Here is a 12,174-nt window from a genome sequence, read left to right on the forward strand (position 1 = left end):
AATCCGGTCCGAGCCAAGATAAACGGGTTGTTATCTATGTTGATGGCCACGTCTGGTGCGACGTATCTGTTGTACTGAGATATCTGTCTTGCTTGCTTCTCAGACTCCATGGTCGTTGTTCTCCTCTCTTGTTGCTTTCCCATGGTGATAGACTGTTGTTGAAAAGGGAGAGCAGTGCTGCGGATGAATGATCTCGGGTCATATGCTTCTCTGCCATTGTCAAAAGGTGCCACGGGGCCCATGAATGTGCTTGGTTTGGCAGCTGCTTGAAGAGTACCCGAGAGGTTTCTTTGAGGTGCTTGTGATGTTGTATGGTGATTAAGAGGAATGTTTGGAGTAGTTTCAGGGTTCAATGTGTTTGTGTTATTCATAAATTTCGGTTGTCCTCCTCTTGCAACTGTGGTTGAGTGTATAACCGTTGATCTGAAAAGCATACAAACAGAGAGTCAGAAAGATATATTATGTGTTCCAGTTACCAACATGGTCTGTCTTACCTGGGAAGAGAGGCGTGTTTCCTTTCTAGAGGTGCCACAGGGCCGGTTTTCCCGCTGTTTTCTTCAAGATGTGCAAACTGTCTCCTAAATTGATCAACAGCACTGCATAGTATAGACCAATGTCAGGGATTGGATGTAACACAATGCTGCCTAGCTCAGAGATGCAACCATACCTTGGATAGAGAAAATTGGTTTTATCAGCGCCGTTCATGTGATCTTTTAACAGCTGAGGATGGTACTCAAGTATCTCCCTAGATATTAGCTCTCTGATATCCTCTTTAGTGACTTTCCTTCTCTCGAACTCAAACTCCATCTTGGTGATGGGTTGACAGGAAGGCTCCCTCTCCACTTTTGCCAATCCCTTGAAATATGGATCAGCAAGTGCCTAATAATGCAAGTCAACAGTTTAATATGTCATCCCAAAAAGAACTTGTAGTAGAAGTTGACAAGATAAACCTCTGCAGCAGTGGGCCGGTCTTTGGGATCAAAAGCAAGAAGCCTCTCAAGGAGCTTCAAAGACGAAGGATCTGCGTTTGGAAATTTCTGAGTAAACGGAACGGGTGGCTTTTTCCTCATGCTTGTTAAGTACCTCCTTGCCTTCTCATTCCTTACCTGTATATATACAGTATCATTGGAACTTGCTTTTATGATTCTGCTGAAACTTTCACACACTTAGTTGAAAGAGGAAGAAGATCAGTACCCGGGAGATGGTGTCTAGAGAAGGTGTCCCTAGCAGATCAGTCATAAGATCCAGTTGGTGAACCACATTCTTTCCAGGGAAAAGTGGCTTTCCCATCAACACTTCCGCAAAAATGCAGCCTATACTCCACATGTCAATCGCTGGTGTATACTACCAAAAGCCACCAAAAGTTAGCTTGCAAGTAAATACACCAATCAAAAGAACGCTATATAGAGAATAAATGAAAAACACCTTAGAGTAAAAAGATCCACAAAGCTCTGGAGCTCTATACCATCTTGTAGCAACATAGTCCTGTAAATTTTTGATAGAAAACAAGATTACAAATCAATCACAAAAGTTGAAAACAGTGATTGAAATGCAAACTCACTGTCCAGATGATTGTTGTGGGAGTATCATTGAATGCAACCCTTGCCAATCCAAAATCACAAATCTTGAGTTTACAGTTTGCGTTTGCCAATATGTTCTTTGGCTTCAGATCTCTGTGGTAGACATTAGCTGCAAAACAACCGATGTACATAGTAAGATACTATAACACAGGACACATAAAGAGAGATTCTCAGACTTGAGTACCTGTGTGAATGTACTTGAGCGCACGCAATAACTGATAAAGGAAAAACTGGTAATGCTCTCCAGTCAAATCATCGTTAGCTTTAATAACTTGATGAAGGTCAGACTCCATGAGCTCGAAGACAACGTAGATATCTTTGAACTCTCTTCTCGAAGGAGGGAGCATGATGTGTTTGATCTCGACTATATCTGGATGTCTTAGGAGTCTGAGGAGTTTTATCTCGCGGAGAATCCTCGCAGCGTCAGAGATATGCTCGAAGATATCGTGTATTTTCTTTATGGCCACTTTCTCACCTGTTAGGGTGTCAATGGCTGAGCAAACAAGTCCGTAGCTGCCTTTTCCGATAACTTCTTGGATTTTGAATCTGTTGGCGTCGCCGTAGTCAGAGAAGAATTCCATCTCCAGATTGTTCTGTTACACATAGCAATTGTAGGTTTAGAAATCAGGCAGGGTACAACACTATTCATGACAAGTGTAGTTCTAGAAATCAGGACACATAACACATCAATTGCTACAATACTACACTCGAACCTTGTGAACTACAAGTCACAAACAACCTTACAGTTGGGCTACTGAGAGAGACCATAAGGGAAGCAAAACCGAAATGAATCGATCCAAAATGCCATATGAGCTAGCTACAAAGACAACCAACACCATAAACTTGCAGTTAACAGATGGGAAGGTAATAACAAGACATAGCAACATAAAAGTCTGAAACTTTGACATAACAAGAAGAACACTACCATTGCTGATAAAAAGATTGAATGTTTTTTGGAGGCCAAAAAGATTATTTGAGATACAATCTGATGCAGATTAATCAGAGTAACAAGAGATAGAATTTGCATAGAGTTACTACAGCACCATGCGTTTGTTGTTAGACACACTTGTAACACTAAAAAAATATCAACTCACAAAAAGATATCAGAAATGCCCAAAAACAGATAAATATTAACCGAAGAGAACACACACATCAATAACCAATAAAGGAACGAGGGAGAAGAAATTTAGTAAAGTCTTCACCTTTTTACGCAAGTGATGATCTTGCTGCATCATATGCTCGTATCAGATTCAATCTGAAATTCAGGGGAAAAAAAAATAACGAAATGCATTGGCTACATCAAACACATCTCTAAAACGCGAGGCTTCTGCTCCTCCGGCAACCCTTCGAGAGATACTTGTAGGTTTCACCAAACCCACGAGGAGTCGAGCAATTGGTGAAAGCAGAGTGCGAACAGCATTTGCTTTAAGCGCACGTTTTCGTCGGGAGATCTGATCACCAACACACAAGGGATTAATGAGGAGAAAGAAAAGAGTGAAAATTGAAAAGAGAGAGAGAGAGAGAAGGACGGAATCTAGAAGGATCTCTTTCTTTATATACACATACGATACGAGTTAATGGTAGCTTTGGTAAGCTTTGCTGTTTAGTAAAGAAAATAAAGAGAGGAAAGAGAGAACAAAAAAGAGTCAACTATTTAATCAAATGAAATCATTATTACTATATGATCTATATTTGATCTTTATTTCTCCTTATCCAATTTCGTTTAATTGTGGCTTATCCGGTAAGATGAGCGTTAATAACATATTCTCAACACTGTTTTTTGTTGCTATAACTTTTTTTCTAAAGATCTATACTATTAAAGTTATACTATTGAAAGAAAAAAAATCTAAAAAATCCATTTATACAAAGTTATTATACCCATTTACTAATTAATTATTATTTTTTGTTTTATCCTATATTTCTTTAGCTATATAATTATCAGTTACCTTATATTTCTCTAACTATACAATAACTTACTATGAAACACCAAAGATTTATACATAACTTCGTTATATTAAAATATCAACTAATCAAAACATGTCTCATGAATCCATAACCCAAAACATGACAAATGAATTCCATTATCAAAACTATATTGTTATTTGGTGTCACCAACTATGCAACACATCACTCCATTCTTTTCATTTGGATTGAATGCTGTTTCTTAGATAAAAAAGTTGAATGTTTATGTTGATCATTTTACATCATAGCTTCTCTTTGATTAATAATTTTAATAATTTCGATTTGATTTTCAAGAAAGCTTTTTTGCATACTTTAGTTTAATAATATAATAACATATCTAAATATAGGTAGAATATTTTGTTAAGAATATACTATAGATAAGATTTTTAAAATCAATACTATTAAAAGAAAATTATTTTTTGAAAATCTATTACAAAAGGGTTGTTGCATCCGTATAAGGGCTAATTAGTGTAATAGCCAATTTTGGAGACAAAATTAAAAATATAGCATTTGATTTGACATAATTAAATTCTATAGCATTTGTTCCTTTTTCCGGTTGTATCCTTTTTTAAGCAAGTTACCGGTAAATAAATGATATTGAAGTGTGTTAAGGATGACAATGATAATTAAGGAATGACTTTGATAAAAGGTAAATAGAATGGAACATTCTAAATGGCAATAAACAAAATAACATAGTATATATTGTTCAAATCTTGAAATGTTTATGATTGCAGAGAAAGATGTAATGTTTATCCCAATATCAACACAGATTTTTCCTAACTAAATCAAAAACACTAATCACTAAACCCTAAAATAAAATATAAACCCTAACCCAAATATCAAAATATGAAAGAAGATAAACAGAGTAAATAGAATAGACCATTCTACATATGGTATATTTCATATTAATGAAATTATAAAATGGTTTAACGATAGTGGAAGTAATGATTATCCCACGTCAACCCAAACCTTCCATAAACTAATCTTAAAACACTAATTACTATACCCTAAAAGAAAAATATAAACCATAATCCAAATATCAAAATATGCACACATTACATAATATGAAGCATTATCAAAATAGAATAGTAACAAACGAAATAAAATAGTACATATTAATGTTCAAATTATGAAATATTTATGATTGTAGTGAAAAAGATAATGCTTACCCCAAAGTCAACCCAAACTTTCCATAAACTAAACCAAAAACACTAATCACTAAAGCCTAAAAGAAAATATAAATCCTAACCCAATATCAAATATGCATATAGTACATAATATAAAGCATTATCAAAATAGAATAGTAACAAACAAAATAACATAGTATATATTAATGTTTAAATTTTGAAATGTATATGATTACATCGAAGGAAATAATGCTTACCCCAAAGTCAACAAAAATCTTCTATAAACTAAACCCAACACATTAATCACTAAACCCTAAAAAGAAATATAAAACATAACTCAAATATCAAAATATGCAACATTAAATATATGAAACATTATTAAAATAAATAAAATAGCGTAGAATATATTCTTCAAATGGCATAGTACAACCGAAAACTTACTTGACAAAAGAGGACGCTTCGACCGTAACACCATCGTAGTATGTATATTTCAGAAGTGGAGACGACATATCTAGCATATATTCGGATTTGGAGATGGTTGTGGTGACTATATAATTGGAGATAAGGTATTGTAATTGTGACAAAGGAAAAATGGAGGTAGTTGATAATCGAAGAAGAATGAGTTATTTTACACTTTCATTAACCGGAGAATAGGGGTAATATAGTATATATTATAAAAATAATGGAGGTATTTTTTTGGTTAGTTACTTAATTATAGTTTGTTTTATAGTTATCCATCCCAATTTCCCTTTTTTTATCATTCCATCAACTACTCTGACTGTACAATAATTTAAATATTTTAAATAAACCCTATTATTACTTCTCATATTATGTGATACACTTCTCTGATTTTTATCATCCAATGTTATAGCCATTTTTTTTTTTTTTTTGTCATCAACATAAACAAAAACTCTCATCTTGACTCGATAATCCAAGCCGGTAACTCTGAGTCCATGTGAACGACAAAAGACGGTTGCATCCTTGCACTTCGTGCTAGTCTATCCGCCTGCATATTCTGTGTTCGTGGTACATGAATAATCTCTGAGTTGATGAGGACATCTTTAAGGGTCTTGATATCTTCCAAATAACTTGCAAAAGCTGGCCATTCCTCTGGTTCCGAAACCATCTTTACCAATTGGGAACAATCCGTTGCAAACGTAACCCTGAACTGACGTAAGTTTCTCATACATTCCATTGCCCATATCAGCGCCTCCACTTCTGAATGTAGTGGAGATAAACTTGCCCTGACATTCCTTGCACCCATTAGGCTATCAAAACCTTCCAAAGTACTATACCAACCTTGTCCCGAAGAAATGTCTTTATCCTTCCACGAGCCATCTATGAAACACCATCTCCCTATTCGTGGTCCAGGATTGTTGTCATCCACCTGTCGTACCTGAACCTGTGCATTCACGTACCAATGTTATAGCCATTATACACCATATCTTATGCTTAATAATATAATATTTAGATATCAATTACTAAAATAGTTACAAAATCAAATCTGATAAAAGCACTTTAGCAAATCATTTGTTAAAATTAAAAATATCAGTTATATATTTTAAGTTAAATTAAATTTATAAAAAATATCTATAATATTTTTATTTAGGGTAAGTTTAAAAACTATTAAAACCTCTGTAAATATATACTATTAAATTAACTAAAAATATGCCAAACAAATTTTAAGTCTTGCCAACTGAACAAACATACACTACAAGAAAACGCGTCTATAACAACGACGCGTTACGAGGAAATTATTTCCTCGTAAATTTACATGGTGTTTACGACGATGTTACGAATAAATAAATATTCGTCGTAAATTCGTTGTAAAGTTACAATGAAACAGTTTCGTCGTAAACCCAATGTAATTTTACAAGGCTTTTACGTGGAAAGCCCAATTCGTCGTAAACTCATTGTAAATATACATGTCATTTACGACGAATCATGTAACCGTTACTTTTGGTGAAAACGTGCATATAGTATGGTTTAAAGTAAGTAACTTCGTTGTAAAATCATTGTAAATTTACGAGTGATTTACGACGAATCATGTTACCGTTTTTTTTGGTGGAAACATGTATATAGTGGAGTTCAAAATAAACTAACTTCGTTGTAAATTCGTTGTAAATAAGATGTAAAAACGATGTAAAAGCATAGTAAAGCTTTTCGTTGTAAAATCCATGTTATACCTTCACCTACCACTTACGAAAATCGTCTATATATATGATCATTTCTCAATTTAAATAACACACAAACGAAATCAAAGAAAAAACCAGAAAAAGAAAAACAAATGGCTGATGGCTTCAATATTTACGAGTTACGAAGTTGGATGTATTCGCATAAAGATGATTCCAGGTAGAGTGATGGATGCATTTCTAAGCGGGCTAGAGACATTCATGCACCAGGCGGGCTGTACACCGATCACGCAGGAAAGCGGTACGATGTTCTGCCCTTGTCGGAAATGCAAGAATTCAAAATTTGCTCGTAGTGAAACTGTATGGAAGCGCTTACTAAACAGAGGATTTACACCACAATATTATATTTGGTATCAACATGGGGAGGGTTATGCTGGAAATGAAGCTAGTAGTAGTAATAATTTTGAAGATGCTGGTAATAGTGAAGAACCGAATCATTTGCATAATGAATCTAGTTATCATCAGGAGGAGCAGATGGTAGATCATGATAGGGTTCAAGACATGATTACTGATGCATTTTTAGAAACAACTAAAACAATAGCTCATGAAACTGGAAATGTAGAAGACCCTAATTTGGATGCAAAAAGGTTTTATGAAATGTTAGATGCTGCAAATCAACCAATCTACACTGGTTGTAGAGAAGGTCTTTCTAAACTGTCTCTAGCAGCTAGGATGATGAACATTAAAACGGATCATAATTTACCTGAGAATTGCATGGATGCTTGGGCGGAGTTGTTCAAAGAGTATTTGCGAGAAGACAACGTGTCAGCTGAATCTTATTATGAGATTCAGAAATTGGTTTATAGTCTTGGGTTGCCTTTGGAGATGATAGATGTTTGCATCGACAACTGCATGATCTACTGGAAGGATGATGAGAAGTTAGAAGAGTGTCAATTCTGCAAGAAACCACGATTCAAGCCGCAAGGACGTGAGAGAAATAGGGTACCGTACCAAAGGATGTGGTACCTACCCATTAAAGACAGGTTAAAAAGATTATACCAATCGGAGAGGACTGCTGCATGGATGAGGTGGCATGCTGAACATGTCCAGAAGGATGGCAAGGTCGCTCACCCATCAGATGTAAGGGCGTGGAAACATTTCAACAAGGTATACCCAGATTTTGCTGAAAATATTCGGAATGTCTATCTTGGGTTATGCACCGATGGATTTAGTCCATTTGGTATGTCTGGGAGACAGTATTCTTTGTGGCCAGTTATTCTTACGCCGTACAACCTGCCGCCGGACATGTGCATGGAACAAGAATTTCTATTCTTGACCATATTAATCCCTGGGCCGAAGCATCCAAAACGATCGTTGGATGTATTTCTTCAACCACTGATACATGAGCTAAAGGAGTTGTGGTCAGAAGGGGTAAGAACTTATGATTGTTCCACGAAAACCAATTTTACGATGCGAGCAGTTCTTCTGTGGACGATAAGTGACTTTCCTGCTTATGGAATGTTGTCTGGCTAGACAACTCATGGAAGGTTATCTTGTCCATATTGTCATGGATCTACAGATGCTTTTCAACTGAAGAATGGTAGAAAGAGTTGTTGGTTTGATTGTCATCGTCGATTTCTTCCCATTGCCCATCCCTACAGAAGAAATAAGACATTGTTTAGGAAAAACAAAGTTGTCAGAGACAGTCCTCCTCTATATCTCACAGGCCAGCAGATCGAGGAGGACATTGATTATTACGGAGTTTAGAAAACTGTGAAAAAAGGAGGAAACTGGCATGTTCCTGGTAATATGCCTGATGGGTATGGGGTATCTCACAATTGACATAAGAAAAGTATATTTTAGGAGCTACCTTACTGGAAAGATCTTCTTTTACGCCACAACCTGGATGTGATGCATATAGAGAAGAACTTTTTTGACAACATCATGAATACAATACTGAACGTCCCAGGGAAGACAAAAGATAACAAAAAGTCAAGGATAGACATACCCGATATTTGCTCAAGAAGTGAGTTACATATCAAGAGCAATGTTCATGTTCCTGTTCCCATCTTTCGATTGTCATCAGAAGCGAAGTCAACTTTGTTTGACTGGGTTGCATCAGAAGTGAAGTTTCCTGATGGTTACGTTTCAAATCTGTCAAGATGTGTTGAACGAGGTCAAAAGTTCTCAGGAATGAAGAGTCATGATTGTCATGTGTTTATGCAACGACTACTTCCATTCGCTTTTGCTGAGCTCCTTCCAACAAATGTACATGAAGCACTTGCAGGTAAATATTAATTAATAATATACATATGTATATATATATATATGAAATGTTACTAATTTGAGTTATATTTGCAATATACAGCGATCGGAGCTTTCTTCAGAGACCTTAGTACACGTATGTTCAAGGAAGAAGTCATCGAACAACTTCATGAGAACATCCCGATCATAGTGTGCAACCTAGAGAAGATATGTCCTCCATCATTTTTTGACGTCATGGAACATCTAGTTGTCCACCTCCCGTACGAAGCATTACTTCGCGGACCTGTTCACAATGGATGGATGTATCCATATGAGCGCTCTATGAAACATTTGAAGGGGAAAGCAAGAAATCTTGCAAAGGTGGAAAGTTCGATTGTGGCTGGAAGTTTGACAGCAGAAACATCTAACTTCACATCATACTACTTTGCTTCAACGGTTCGTACGAGGAAAAGAGTTCCTAGAAGATATGATGATGGTGGAGTACCGCAATCCTATGCAGTAGACGGTGTTCCTGACATTTTCTGCCAAATTGGACGGTTTGGTGGTAAACTGAGAGAAGTATGGTGGTCCAGTGATGAGGATAAGCATAGTGCCCACACTTATATTCTGCTCAACTGCGAGGATGCTGTGACGCGTTCTTTTGAAAGGTAAATAATATTCGTGTGTATTATATGATATGATGTTAATTAATTATATGATATGATGCATTTGTTTAATTTGCAGCTTGTTTGTATCTCAAGTTGAAGAAGCAATACCAGGAATATCTGGAACCGAGGTGGATGCAAGGAAAGATAAGCACTTTGTCAAGTGGTTAAAAGGACATGTAATATTAACATATTAAGTAATCTTTGGTACTATTATTGATAATGTAAAATTCTAACAGTGATGTATTAATTTGTAGGTTGATTATGACGATCCATATTATCCTGTATGGTTTCATGATTTGATCCAAGGTCCAGTAGCAAAGGTCACCACATCATCTATGTACTTCACACGAGGTTTCACTTTTCATACATATGAGTATGGGAGACGTCGGGCAACAAGCAACTACGGAATATGTGTGAAAGGTGAAACTGACTTTTACGGGATATTGCAAGAGATTATTGAAGTGGAATTTCTAGGGTTGTTGAAGCTAAAATGTGTCCTCTTCAAATGCGAGTGGTTCGACCCCGTGGAGAACTGTGGTGTTCGGTTTAACAAATTTGGTGTTGTGGATATCCATTCTGGGAGAAGATATAACAAATTCGAGCCTTTCATCTTAGCTTCCCAAGCCGAACAAGTTAGCTTCCTTCCATACCCTCGCATTCGAAGTTCTGGGATAAATTGGTTAACTGCTATCAAAATAACACCTCGTGGACGGATTGTTGCTGGAGAAGAACCACCTTTGCAAGAAGAAGATGCAATCAATGAAGTTGAGGTACCTGATCAACAAACTGATGAAATTCTTTTGATGGATCCGGATAACCGTCAATATGAAGATCTTCCCGAAGATGTGACGGATGAAGCACGTGAAGATGAGTTCGATAGAAGCGATGATGATCATTGTAGTGATGTTGATGAGAACTCAAACGATTCTTCATGATGTAAAATATGTAACAAATATTGATTTTTATTAGAAGATCTTATTTTCATATGTGTATCAAATTCTATTTTATATAATATGCATTTAAAAAAAAAATTGGAGTTTATGGTTTCAGTTGGAAAAAGAGGTTGAATGTGTAAAAGATATGATAGTATAGATATGTAAGTTTGGGGTTTAGGGATTTTGATTTTCGGGGTTTCACATATTTTGTTGTAATTTCGTTGTAAAAAAAAACGCGGGCCTGGTACTTTCCTCGTAAAGGTTAGGTTCGTCGTAACTTCGTTGTAAACCATGAATCGGAGTTTAGGGATTTGATTTGTGGTTTCAAAGAGTAGTTGTAAACACGTCGTAAACAAAAAAAGCGGGCCTGGTACTTTCGTCGTAATTCCTGAAAGCACGTGTCCTCGTAAATTCGTCGTAAACTGAAACACGGGCCTGGTACTTTCCTCGTAAACCAAAATAGCGGGCCTGGTACTTTCGTCGTAAACCCAAAAACGCAGGCCTGGTATATTCCTCGTAAATTTACGACGAATTTACGAGGAACGTATTTTCTTTATATATGCAACGCCTCTAAACGAGGCTTCCTCGTTCATTCCTCACAAATCTCTCTCTCTCTAAGGTAACTCCTCTCTCTCTCTCTCTAGTTAGTTTTTTTTTTTATAATTAGTTTAGGTGGTTAGTATAGGGAATTAGTTTAGAGAATTAGTTTAGGGAATTAGTTTAGGTGGTTAGTATAGAGAATTTTTAAAAAATAATTAATTAATAGGTTGTGATTTTTAATTATTTTTTTTAAATAATATAGATCATGGCTCCTAGGAAAAAACCACCACCGACTTATGATGAGATGTTTGGCGACGGTGCCGGGACGTCTTCTTCTTCCGGCGGCCGAGCATCTTCTGATGCCGTTCCGGACTCTCAGACATCTCAGAGAGTTTGGAGTTCTCCTCCCGCACCTCACATGGCTCCACCTCCGCCACCAGCAGCTCAGATGGCTCCACCTCCTCCACCAGCAGCTCCGCAGGAGCCCATTCCAGGGGCAGAAGTTCATCCAGACTTGCGGGTGCCTCCTCATGCACCATACGCAAGATATACGTTGGAGGATTTGCTTTCCGCGCCTGGATGGGAAGGTATGGACGTTTTGGACCCCGATAGACCGCCGGGTACTTATTGGTAAGTAAATTTATAATTTAAAAATTTCAAATCATTTTTATATATTTTATTAACAAGTTGGTTCAATTTGACTCCAGATCACGTCAAGACCACTTGGTTTAAATAGTTTGCGGTAATTTTTCAATTTTCTTTTTAATATTTAATTTTATTATTTTTATTAATTATTAATTATTAATGGTTTCATAATTTTGTTTGTTTCAGCAAAGGTGGAATTGGTCCTTAGGAATCACCGAAATGGTGAAGAAGGAATTCGAGGCAAAGGCGAGGACTCGCCTTACCAACACGGTCTCGGATTGGAAGGATAAGTGGGAGATCTACGGCTATGACGGGAAGCCCACTGGGGTCACCAAGGATGT

At 36.5% G+C, this 12,174-nt stretch overlaps 1 protein-coding gene across 1 annotated transcript; it reads right to left on the minus strand.

Moving 5' to 3' along the window:
* Nucleotides 1–490: 490 nt before the first annotated feature.
* LOC108843936 (mitogen-activated protein kinase 20) lies at nt 491–2,167 on the minus strand. The gene is made up of 7 exons (XM_057006551.1): nt 1,765–2,167; nt 1,562–1,689; nt 1,426–1,485; nt 1,195–1,344; nt 951–1,106; nt 668–879; nt 491–596 (listed from the first exon to the last, which is right to left on the minus strand). The coding sequence occupies exons 1-7, from the start codon at nt 2,159–2,161 to the stop codon at nt 491–493; spliced, it is 1,209 nt and encodes a 402-aa protein (XP_056862531.1). The 5' UTR covers nt 2,162–2,167.
* Between the last annotated feature and the right edge of the window lie 10,007 nt (nt 2,168–12,174).

Source organism: Raphanus sativus, chromosome 3 (genome assembly GCF_000801105.2).
Source record: "Raphanus sativus cultivar WK10039 chromosome 3, ASM80110v3, whole genome shotgun sequence".
Taxonomy (NCBI): domain Eukaryota; kingdom Viridiplantae; phylum Streptophyta; class Magnoliopsida; order Brassicales; family Brassicaceae; genus Raphanus; species Raphanus sativus.

Coding starts and splice junctions, on each gene's coding strand:
- LOC108843936 (XM_057006551.1), bottom strand. CDS start 2,161: ATGGAATTCTTCTCTGACTACGGCGACGCCAACAGATTCAAAATCCAA. Junction 1,345..1,425: donor GTGGATCTTTTTACTCTAAG/GTGTTTTTCATT, acceptor GGCTTTTGGTAG/TATACACCAGCGATTGACAT. Junction 1,107..1,194: donor CTCTAGACACCATCTCCCGG/GTACTGATCTTC, acceptor GTATATATACAG/GTAAGGAATGAGAAGGCAAG.